The sequence below is a fragment of the Gopherus flavomarginatus genome, chromosome 5, assembly GCF_025201925.1.
Source record: "Gopherus flavomarginatus isolate rGopFla2 chromosome 5, rGopFla2.mat.asm, whole genome shotgun sequence".
Classification (NCBI taxonomy): Eukaryota; Metazoa; Chordata; order Testudines; family Testudinidae; genus Gopherus; species Gopherus flavomarginatus.
In genome coordinates this window covers 8204738-8217226 of record NC_066621.1, presented here as the reverse complement: position 1 = coordinate 8217226, position 12489 = coordinate 8204738, and the positions used below count along the sequence as shown (strand labels likewise).

General features: G+C 40.1%; 1 protein-coding gene across 1 annotated transcript in view; it reads left to right on the top strand.

The window, feature by feature from the left end:
- Positions 1-12489, top strand: part of SYCP1 (synaptonemal complex protein 1) — a 65716-nt gene that overhangs the window by 2300 nt on the left and 50927 nt on the right. The window contains exons 2-8 of the mRNA XM_050954274.1: positions 20-104; positions 299-345; positions 1741-1905; positions 2484-2551; positions 2758-2831; positions 4944-5002; positions 7525-7594. Coding sequence (XP_050810231.1) covers positions 20-104; positions 299-345; positions 1741-1905; positions 2484-2551; positions 2758-2831; positions 4944-5002; positions 7525-7594 — 568 coding nt within the window. The remainder of the gene's footprint in view (positions 1-19; positions 105-298; positions 346-1740; positions 1906-2483; positions 2552-2757; positions 2832-4943; positions 5003-7524; positions 7595-12489) is intronic.

Sequence of the window (12489 nt, the reverse complement as noted above, 5' to 3'; positions counted from 1 at the left end):
AATTTTTAAAATTTTCCAGGTTTTTAACAAGTGCACAGAAGATTATTTTAGTTTGCCTTTTGTAATGACAAGTACACCAAGCCATGGTGAAGTCACAGATCCAGGTAAGGCCAAAAAAGGTATTACATCATCTTGTACAATAGTCTCTTTAAATTTAAAGTTTCTAGTTTATTCACTTTTTAATGTCTTCTTAGAAGACATTTCTAAATATTGTAATGTTTTGCCTAGTTTTAAGCTATTATATTATATGTTATACAAATTTATTTAGAAAAAATACTTATCAAAATATCTTTTTCAGATCCTGTTTCACAGAAAATAAATTTTTTGCCTGGGGTAGAAGAAGAGGTCAGTTAAGTGTACAAACTATGAATCTAGTATCTCAGCATCTCACAATTTTTAATGTGTTTATCCTCACAATCAGAGCCATAACAAGGAATTTTTGCACCTGAGGAAAGGGCCGGCTCCAGGCTCTTTGGTGACAATTCAGGGGTGGATCCCAGAGTCCCTCTCAGAGGGAAGGACCTGCCGCCGAATTTCCGCTGCTGCTTCAGTCATTGTTCAGCGGCAGGTCCCTGTGTCCCTCTCGGAGGGAAGGACCTGCCGCTGAATTACTGCCAAAGAAGTGGTGGCGGTAGAGCTACCGCCGAAGCGCCGCTGATCGCGGCTTTTTTTTCCCCCTCCGCCCCACTTGGGCAGTAGAGCTGCACCTCTTCGCTTTGCATGCCTGAGGCAAATGCCTCACTCACCTTGTCCTTGTTACGGCACTGTTCACAATGCTTCTGTAAGGTAGGCAATTAATGGTTAACACATGAGGAAACAAAGGTACAGCCACTGAATGACAGAGAAGGTCTGCGGCAGAGGAGGGAATTGAACTCTGGTCTCCAAAGTCCTAGGCCATACCTAGTGCCATTAAACAGCCTTCCACTTCTACATAGTACAATCTATGGAAACACCAAATAATTTACTAGCATGAACTACTGAAAAACTGAATTACAGTACTGTACTTTCAGCCCATTTTCCCCAGTTAAAGTTTTCGTGGGTGAATACTCATTTTGTCAGATGCACCCACGAAAGGTTATGCTCCAATACCTCTGTTAGTCTATAAGGTGCCATAGGGCTTTTTGTCACTTTTTACATTTCTTGTGTGGTGCTCTACAGTTCTTTTTAGAGTTCTTAATTGACTGATATAATTAACAGCACATAAAGACCCTCTACTGCAGAAAAAACAGGAATTCTTGGATATGCTCTCTGAAGTCCTACTGATTTCACTCCCAATGTCTGGACTTTTGGGCATTGGAACTTGGTATGGGAAACCTAGTGGGTGAAATCCTGGCCTTAATGAAATTAATAACAAAACTCCCGTTTACTTTACTGAGGCCTGGATTTGACCTTGTTTAATCATCAATGACTGCCAGGATTTGCCTTCAGCTGTGTTAGAAGATCTGAGTATGTTAGGATAATTTTCCCTTATTTTTATTGTATTGTAATTATTCCTTTTTTGTTATTTCTTATTCCATGAAACAAATTGGTACACAATGGTTTTTAGTGGCTGCTGTAAGCATTCAGAATAATGCATCAGTGGTGCTACCAAATTTAATCAGTTTAAACTTTGGTCCCTAGAGCAGCTTGCTTTGCAATTTATTAAAGAAATATGAATTCTTATGATATTTCTTAGAGACATGTAGAATATTTTTAATTAAACGGCATTTCAGATTAAATTGTGAAACCTGTTTCCAATAGAATATAGAGACAATGCATGAGCTTTATTCAAAACTCTACAAAGAGGCTGAAAAGATCAGGAGGTGGAAAGTGACAGTAGAATCTGAACTGAAGCAGAAAGAGAAAAAATTGCAAGAAAATAAAAAGATTATTGAAGCACAACGTAAAGCTATTCAAGAGTTACAGGCAAGTTTCTGTCTAGTATACTTCAAAATATATTTTTAAGAATAAAAACTTTCTGAGTAAACAAATATAATTTGGATTTCTGATATAATTTAATAATGATTCACAGCTCACAAAAATATTTTAAGCAATTAATCTCATGTGGAAAAAAATGTGAAGGTCTAATTGATCCAATAGCTTCACCTTTTTACAAGCAAAACTTCACTTTTTAATTTTAAAATGTAAAAACTTATCCTCTCAATAATGAATATTTGTTTTGAAAGAAAAAAGGGAGTTAATATATACAAAGAAAAAATAAGAGTGTAATTAACATGTGGAAATGAAGCTTCTGTGTAACTTGTAAAAAGAGTACAGTGAAACTTGGTATGTTTATTCCCTCTTTCATACAAACTATATCACAAAACAGGATTCAGAGTTAAATATTTGTAGTCAGACTGAAATAACAGCGCAGAGAGAAAAAATAAGAGGTATAATTAACAGCACATAAAAATATATTATCAGGTGAGATTTGAAAAGAAATGGAGCTAGATAATAAGTGTATTTTGAATAACTAATTTTTTATTTGTGTCTCTTAAAATTAGTTTGAAAATGAAAAACTGAGTTTGAAATTGGAAGATGAGATATGTGAAAATAAAGATCTTCTACAAGAGTAAGTAATATGAATAAAATATAGAAATTTTTTTCATACTGAATACTTTTTTTTTTTATAATTTTAAATAATTAACTGCACTCAAGAAAGACATTAGATTGCAGAGGTTCTCAAGGCAAGGACCGTGTCATTTTTATATCTGCAAAATATTATGCACCCCTGTAATATTATGTAAATAATAATAAAATAGCTATTTCTTCTTTCAGAAACAGTGCAACAAGACATTTATGTAATCTGCTCAAGGAAACCTGTGCTCGATCCACAGAGAAGTCCAACAAATGTAAATAGTATTTAGATATTGTTTTACATTTGTAAATGTACAGTGCTGCATGGGAGAAAAAGCTTTCTTTCTGCTGGCAAGGATTCTAGTGTAGTTTGAGTAAGTTGTGCATGGCTCATCTCACTAAGATGAAGTTTTCTGTAGAAAATAAGCCATAGACTTAATAGCTATTAGTTTTGTGGTCTTAATTTCAGAGGTTTTTTCCCCCAAAGGCAACAAGGTTGTTAAAGGGTTATACATTTATGTCTCCCAACCTTTTCTTTGGCATATTCATCGGAAGCAACATTGACCTGTTAGGGGCAGCTTGATTTCTAAACAATGCAGAATAAAATAAATGCATCACTCTAGTATTCTGTACATTACATTGGCTACCCATTTATACATTGATCCAAGAAGGTATTTAAGCATATGTGTAAATTTAATAGTCCCATTAAATTCAATTTAAGTACATAAAATTATGCATGTGCTTAAGTATTTTCCTGAATTGGGACTTTAGAACTATAATCTTGTATTTGATCTGGATTAATCTTCAAAACCCTCAATGTTGCCGAACCCACACTGCTGGAGAGTTGCTCTGTTTCTCTGGCCTCAATCCTGTACATATTTACACATTTAACTTTACTACTGTGAGTAGCCCCGTTGTCGACCATTATCTTTCATGACCGCTGTGTTCCTGAGGAGCAATGGTATTGTCAGCTACAAGAGTGAAAGTCTTAAGCGCAAGATGCAGAAGTTTTTTAAGAGTTGTCTCAGGGCTTTGAAACCTCTTTTCACAAGAGGAAAGAATGACCTGCATCTTGCCTCATATGGGACAAAATGCAAGACTAAACCTTGCATCATACCATTCCTTCAATAATAAAAATATAAAAATATTCTTCCTTCTACAGCAATGGAAGACAGGGCAGAACCAAAAATCAGTATTGATTACACTATATGGGGAACCCACGACATTTTTGTAAGGTGCTTAGCTACCACAGCAGTGTGTTTGGTTATTCTCGCACATTGATTCTTTTATCTCCCTTGTGCTCACCATCTATGTCACGTGCAAATCCTGCTGTATTTTCCTTCATAACATTTCTGAAATAAGATCCTTTCTTTCTGTTCGCACAGCTGAAACATCGTCCCTCTTTAGTCCATACAAAACGAAGCTGCTAAGATAATAATCTTTGCCTGTTGCATTAACTATATCACACAAATCTCTTTGAATCTCTTTGCTGACCAAGTTTTCTGTTGCATCAAATTCAAGTGTTTTGTTCTCACCTTCGAGGCCTTTCACAACATTCCCTCTTCTTAGTTATCTGTTCTTGTCGTCATTTATCGCATCAGCCTCACGTTCCCTCGTCTTTACCAACGTTGTCAGCCTTGATGGTCCATTTGACTGCTTTTCTCAAAATGTCTTCACACTTTCTTCTATGCCATCTCTTACATATGGAACACCTTTCTTGAATTTATCTTTAAAATAACTACCCGCTCAAGACTCATTTCTGCCATGATGGTTATTGGAAATTGGCCAACTAACAATGGTTGGGTTGAGGGGGCAATCCATGAAGTAAATAAATGCTCAATTATCTAGTTGTATGTGGCACTACTAGCATGTATAAAGATGTGCCCATATCACTTGACCTCCTTATTCCTCAAGTAGTCTCAGTGAAACAGTGGATTTCAGTGGAGCTACTCAAGGAATTATCAATTCATCTTTGATACTCCTGCTGTCGCTGTGTATTGATGTATCAGAATCTGTTATAATAATAAAAATGATAATATGCTTATACTGTTTGATCCTGGATTTACATCTAGCCTGTCATTCTGTCTGGAAGAAGTGGAATTCAGAATGAAGCCATGTAAACTGATCTGGAATGGTACTTAGATGGAGAATACACTTTTTCTGCATTACATAACATTTGCAGACATTTTGGTAAAATGATGAGAAGAAGCAAGATCACCATATCCATGTTTTAATTCTTGATGCACTGTGTATTGAAATGCTTGGGCAAAACTTTTTTGTAAAAACATATGTAGAATCTAGTATGCCCTTATATATTACATTTATTGCTGTATTGTTATGTATATCTTAAAAGTAAAATTTTGTTCAAAATATTTTTATATTGACAGATGAACATGAAAGAGAAGAAACCAGACATCTATATATGGCACTTAATAATAATATCGAGGTAAGTGATTGATTGTAAGAGGTTTCAAAATACTCTACATTTAAACAGCTGAATTGAGTTGATGTGAGTGCTGAGATTTTCCTAAATACAAAACACATTTGTCACTGATCTACAGGAGATTCAGTGCCCTTGCTTGGAGCTGGGATGTGGGTGGTCCAGCCTAATGGGAGAGGCTGAGATAGGTAATTGGGGGTCAGAGTCCAGAGCCAGAAAACAAGCTGGGGATCAGACAGGATTGATAAGGATGTTAGTCAGAACAAGGTATAGGGGCAAGAACCAGAGATGAAGCAAGGATCAGGAACAAGGCAGGAACTGAGGAGCAAGGGAAGGAGCAAGATAGGGATCAGTAACAGGACAAGAGTTGAGTGGAACTAGGAACAAGGTTGGCTGCAGATTGCAGAAGACAGAGAAGAATGGGGTCTGTTGCAGCATCATCAAGGAGTCTGCACAGTTGCTCAGACAGCCCTGCCTGGGACACTTCCTGGTGTTAGTGGGTGTGAGCCAATCAGATGGCACTAGGCCTTGGGCATTCCAATAGGACCTTCCTGTGAGTCCTGATCTTCTAGAACTAGTGAGGTACTGCTTTGTCTGTCTTCACTGGTGATGACAAAGGACTGTCTGAGACCCAGGTCTCCCCCTGCGGCCCCCCCCCAAAAAAAACCAAAAAACTCAACAAACCTTGGGTTGTAGACCTGCCAGAACTGAGGACCCAAACCCCTGGATCCTCATAGCCCAGCCTTTATACAGTTTCTTTGGAGTATACCTATGTTGTGCCAAGCCCTTTGCTTTTTACAAGGTAAGACCCACAGTTGTACAACTCTGAGGCTGGGCCGTTAGGTGCCAGCACTCTTGATTTTTCTCTGTGGCTCTACAGCAAGTCTGAACAAGTGCAGACTCCTTTTAGAAACTTCCACTACTTTAGGGAGCAATATAACCAGTATTTGCAGTGACAGAAGGTAGCCTTTTCATAACAAGCCGGCATTTATTAGTCAATTGGAACACTGTATTTGAGAATCCTTAGATCATCATGGAAAACTTAACAGAGTCTATATTGGCAGAAAACAACTGTGCACTGTTCCATGTCATCCTCAAATCTATCCTAGTGTCACTCTCTCTGACCCTGTCTCGCTCCTCTGGGCAGCAGCAAGTCTTAAAAACCATTCTAGTTGCTCCTTATAGATGCAGCCTTCCTTGTCTCCCAGACAGTTAAAAGTTAATTTTCAGTCATTGGGTCTCCCATTGTCTCTCAAGGGTGACATTCACTTATGTCTCGCTTCCTGTGTCCTGGGGAGAAGTTAACCTCTTTGCACCTAGTGGGTAACAATACAAAGTAAAACTGAGTCACATAGATTGCTCATAAAAATAAAACAAAAATTCCCACAGTCTCCCCAGCATTCCCTTCCATTGTCACTTGGGCAGCTACTGGTGCCAAGTGCCCAAGTCTTTTTTAAGAACATAATTATAAGAGTTTGTTCTATTCGGGTGATGGTGTTTTTTTTAACCTAAAGAACTTTATTTGAAAAATATATACTTGTTCATACAAAACATGCTTATGAACATTATAAGGTGCAATACAATTATATTATGACATAGGAATTGAAAATATACACCAGTTTTAAGTACAGCGTAGTAAGTAGAGTGAAAATTTAGTCTTAAGGCTGGTCTACACTTCTGCACTATGCGCTCTCCTGTCGTCATAATTACTCCACCTCAGCGAGAGGTGGAAGCTATGTTGGCGGGAGAGTGTCTCCCGCTGACATTGCATGGTGTATATGGCACTTTAAGGCGATGGAGATTACGTCCCTCGAGGGTGGCTTTTTCACATCTCTGAACGACTAAGTTACATCAACTTAAGCAATAGTGTAGACAAACCCTTAATATGTTTTGTGGAGGAACACATGAGTAAGTGTGGAAGATTAGGGAGGTATTAAGCTCTTTTGCACCATTTTTTGTCTGGACTTCGGTATTTTAAACAAAGTAATTGTAAAACCATTAGTAGAGTCTTTCAAAGTACATTTGACCTTCAGTTTTTTCTGAAGTTCAGTGGGGATGTAGTGAGAATTTTGAATATTTGTCAATGACAAGGGAGAGGCATTTTTATCTGGGGTAGAGAATTTGATATTAAAATAGTTAAGTTAAATGTTTGTCTTTTTAACCTTTGACTTTTATTTATTATTTGTACTGTGATAGCACGTAGGCACCCCATGTTGTGCACCAGGGCTCCATTATGTTAAGTACTGTCCAAATAGCTAGCAAAAAGAGGTCCCTGCTCTAAAGAACTTACCATCTAAGTATGGAATTACTTGAATTTCTAGTTTTTTAAAATAATTACAGTGTTCTAATAATATTGATTTAAATGAATAACTGTCAACTGTAACTCTGTTTTAACAATGTACTTTTTAATCTGGAAACATTGCCATTGGCTTATAATACTGCATATCTTTAAATGGTATGTACATTCCTTTTTCATTATAGGAAATCCATTTGTCTGTGAACATTTATTGCTATGTTTTATTTTTTAGAAAATGATATTGGCTTTTGAAGAACTTCGTGGGCAAGCTGAGAACTCCAGATTGGAAATGTGTTTTAAATGTGAGAATTCTACCTAACGTTTACAAAACTCATAATGTACTTTGTATATGTAACAATCTCTTTGATCCTTGGAGATAGAATAACATGCACTTTTGGCAGGAGTGATGGGATTTATTAGAACCAATGAATTATAGGCACACTGTTAAGCATGATTATAGGACATGCTTATGTGGTAATATGGGGAGCAGATGTCTTTATTACAGCAAAACTTGGTTCTGCAATATGGCAACAATTCCTGAAGAAGGTCAACTAGATTCTAAAAAGGGGCATAAAAGAGATTCTCATCCATTCTTTGTACTCATTTGGCTTAATCTTACTCCCCTTAAAGTTAATGGCAAAACTCCCTTTAATTTAGTGGGAGTAGGTTTGGAACCTGTATACTTGTAATACTCTAAAACAGTGGTTCCCAACCTATTTACCATTGTGGGCCACATCCAGTACTACCTCTGTGGCCCTGAGGCTGTCGCATGGGCTGCAGCTCTGTGCTGATTGGTCCGCAAGCGGGCTGCAGGTTGAGAAACACTGCTCTAAAAGCTTGAAAATAACATTTATTCACCTGAGAGAGAGGGTGCGTAAGGTAATCTTTTATTCTGTTGGTGATAGAGACAAGCTTTCAAGCTGCACAGAGCTCCTCTTCAGGTCTGAGAAGTGTACTCAGAGTCACAGGTTTAGCTAAATACAAGCGGTGACAGATTGTTTAGCGTAAGAAGTTAACACACATCTCAAGGGACCATTGAAGGCGAAGTGCCTATTAACACCACCCCAGTTACTGGGGGGTAAGTAGGTTACAGATTGTTGTGATAAGCCATAAATCCAGTGTCTCTGGTCAGTCCAAGATGTTTAGAATCTAGCAAAACTCCACTAGTAACCTCCCTCCAGCCTGACAGTTCACCTTTCAGTATGACCTGTTGTAGTCTCTCCTTTAACCAGTTCCTTATCCACCTTTCAGTTTTCATATTGATCCCCGTTCTTTTCCAATTTAGCTAATAATTCCCCATGTGGAACTATATCAGATTGAGGTAAATTAGATCCACTGTGTTTCCTTTGTCTAAAAGATCTGTTACCTTCTTAAAGAAGGAGATCAGGTTGGTTTGGCATGATCTACCTTTTGTAAAACCATGTTGTATTTTGTCCCAACTACCATTGACCTCAATGTCTTTAAATACTTTCGCCTTTAAAATTTTTCCCAAGACCTTGCATACTACAGATGTCAAATTAACAGGCCTGTAGTTACCCGGATCACCCTTTTTAACTTTGTTAAAAACAGGAACTATGTTAGCAATTCTCCATTCATACGGTACAATCCCTGAGTTTACAGATTCATTAAAACTTCTTGCTAATGGGCTTGCAATTTCATGTGCCAGTTCCTTTAATATTCTTGGATGAAGATTATCTAGGCCCCCCGATTTAATCCCATTAAACTGTTCGAGTTTGGCTTCTACCTCGGATGTGGTAATATCTACCTCCATATCGTCATTTGTCATCCTATCATTATCCCTACGCTCCTCATTAGCCTCATTAAAGACTGAGGCAAAATATTTGTTTAGATATTGGGTCATGCCTAGATTATCCTTAATCTCCACTCCATCCTCAGTGTTTAATGGTCCCACTTCTTTCTTTTTTTCTTCTTATTTATATGGCAATAGAACCCTTTATTATTGGTTTTAAGTCCCTTTGCAAGGTCCAACTCCCCATGGCTTTTGGCCTTTTTCACTTTGTCCCTACATGTTCTGACCTCAATAAGGTAGCTTTCCTTGCTGATCCCTCCCATCTTCCACTCCTTGTAGGCTTTTTCTTTTTCTTAATCACCTCTCTGAGATGCTTGCTCATCCAGTTTAGTCTACAACTCCTGCCTATGAGTGTTTTCCCCTTTCTTGGGATGCAGACTTCTGATAGTTTCTGCAACTTTGACTTGAAGTATTTCCAGGTCTCCTCCGCCTTTAGATCCACAAGTTTTTCAGTCCAATCCACTTCCCTAACTAATGTCCTTATTTTTTTAAAGTTAACCCTTTTGAAATCAAAACCCCCTAGTCACAGACCTATTTTTGTTTATCATTCTATTTAGTTTGAACTGAATTAGCTCATGATTGCTCAAACCAAGGTTGTCCCCTACAACCATTTCTTCTGTGAGGTCCTCACAACTCACCAAAACCAAATCTTAAAATGGCATCCTGTAGTGGGGCAGCTGCCCCACTCCTACAGAACAGGATGAAAGCAGCCCTGGAGAGGGCTACAGATGCAAAAAGCTAGGCTGATTGGAGAAACAGCCACATATGGGGCCACACCCCAATCAGGCCGCAACTGGCCCTATAAAAGGGCTGTGAGCCAGGAACTCAAAAAGGGAGTCTCTCTCTCTGGCTTCTGAGAGACAAGAACCTGCCTGACTGCAAGCTGAGAAGGGTACCTGAGGTGGATCAGTGCTGGGGAAGGGCAGAGGGAACTGGGGCGCTCCTGCCTAATAAAACCTCAGGCAGCAGGCCTTGAAAAGGGCCTATGAAAAGGTACTGGGGCTGCAGAAGGCCAGCCCAGAGATTGGCAAAGGCAGCAGGTCCTAACCCCCATTGCCGATGATGAGTGGTTTACAGACTGCAGTCTGCCCCAGTGAGCGGGGGCTAGATGGTGACTGGCAGTAGCCACTGAGGCAAGATGGGGATAGAGGGTTGAGGGTTCCACTGGGTGAGGAGACCTAGATTGTGGCTTACTGCTGGGGCCGAACCCTGACATAGAGGGGCACCGGGGTCCAGGAGGGACACGGGGGCCAGTGGCAGGCAAGGCACCGGCCTGCAGAGGGCGCTTTGGGCTGGAAGAGCTAATTCCAGGGCGACCAGCAGGAGGCGCCATGCCAGTGAGTCATCGCCTTGCCACACATCCCCTCTTGGTTCAGCAACTACTTGATGAAGGAATCGATCAGTTATCGCATCCAGGAAAATCTGTTCTTATTATTAGCACTTGTCCTCCAGTCTATATCTGGGAAGTTAGTCTCCCATGGTCACGCAATTCCCATTGGTGTTTACTTCATTAAAAACATTAAAGAGATCTTTATCCATATCCAGATCAGATCCCAGCGGTCTATAGCACACCCCAAGTACTATCTCAGGGGATGCTGTATTAGCTTTCTTCCCCAATGTGATTTTTTGCCCAAACAGACTCTGTCTTATCCATTCCATCCCTTCTTATTTCTTTACAGTCTACCTCATCATTTATGTACAATGCTACTCTACCATCTTTGCCTTTTTTTTCTGTCTTTCCTAAACTGCACATACCTTTCAATACCTGTACTCCCATCATGACTACTATTCCACTGTGTTTCTGTTATCCCTATAATATCTGGTTTCACTTCCTGCACCAGTAACTTTAGTTCCTCCATTTTTTTTTTAACCTAGGCTCCTCACATTGGTATACAAACATCTTAATTTTTACTGTTTGGCCTTGCTCACATTCTTTACCCGATAAGCAGATACATTCTACCGCCAGTATCACCTATTAAACTGGTATCTACACTACCCTTCCTCCTTATGTCCATTCTCTTACCCACGGCTGTATCCTTTCTTACTTCGTTTTCTTCCCTCTCAATGTTAAAATCCGGCTTGGAGATTACCTGGACATCTCCCCCAAATTCCTCGTTTAAAGCTCTCTTAATCAGCTGTGCCAGCCTCCATCCTAGATGTCTATTTCCCTCCTTACTCAAGTGAAGTCCATACTGAGGAACAGTCCTCTGTCCATGAATGCCACACAGTGGCCATACATCTCAAAGCCCTCTTTATAGCACCACTGCCTGAGCCATCTGTTGATCATCATAATCTTGTCACACCTTTGCCCTTCTCTAGGAACCAGCAGAATCCTACTGAAGATTACCTGAGCCTCAATTTCCTTAAGTGTCTTCCCCAGCCTAGTCTAGTCTCCCTTGATAACGTTCCAGTGAGAATCTAGCCGTATCATTTGTTCCCATATGAAGGGCAATCAGTGGATTCTTTCCTGCTCCCATTAGGATCGTCTTCAGCCTCAGGTCCACATCCTGTATCTTAGCACCTGGCAGACCCTTGTGTTCTCTGGATCAGCTCTGATTACAGGCGTGTCTAGTCTCAGTAAGGAGTCCCCAATCATGTAGACCTGCTTTTCCTGGTGATGGTGCAAGTCTTTGGTCTATCCCCTGTTCCCTCTGGTTGCAAGTCCTCTCGATTCCTATTCTCCCTGCCAATCCTCCGCAACCCATCCCGTATCCTCCTGGGGCTCATATTTGGTGTTATCTCCATTGGCTCTTCCCTCTTCCTATAGGACTAGCTGCTCTTCTCTTCTTCCTTGCCCTCTCACCTTCAGTGACCACCTGCTGTGCCTCTTCTTCATTTTCCAACTCTGCAAACCAGTTCCTGAGCTCTATTTCTCCTTCACTAGCCTGTCTTTTCCTCTACCTGGTTCTCTTAGTCACATGCGTCCACTTCCACTTTCCTCACCCAGCAGTCTCTCCTCAGAGTTCTTTGGTCCTGCTTCCATCTGCATGTCCGAGCTTTTCCCTTCAGCCTCCTCATGTCTTTGCTCCATCATCTGCTCGAACCCCCTTATAAACTCAGCCAGAGTTCCCACTTGCATCTCCAGTTTTCGGATCTTTTCTTCCATCAGCTCTATCAGGTGTCACTTCATGCAGACAAAGCTCTTTTCATGTACCCCCTCCAGGATCATGTATATGCTGCAGCTTCCACATCCAGTCATCTTCATTGTGTCTTCCGCTGCTTGGGTCACTACCACTGCTGCCTCTGTATCTGTCATAGCCTTCTCACATAAATCTTGTTAGTCCGTGAAACACAAGCCAAACCAAAACACCACCACCCACAGCAAAACAAACCCCCAATGAGCACCAAAACACTGCCAGAACACCAGACACTCCCTTCACTAACCTG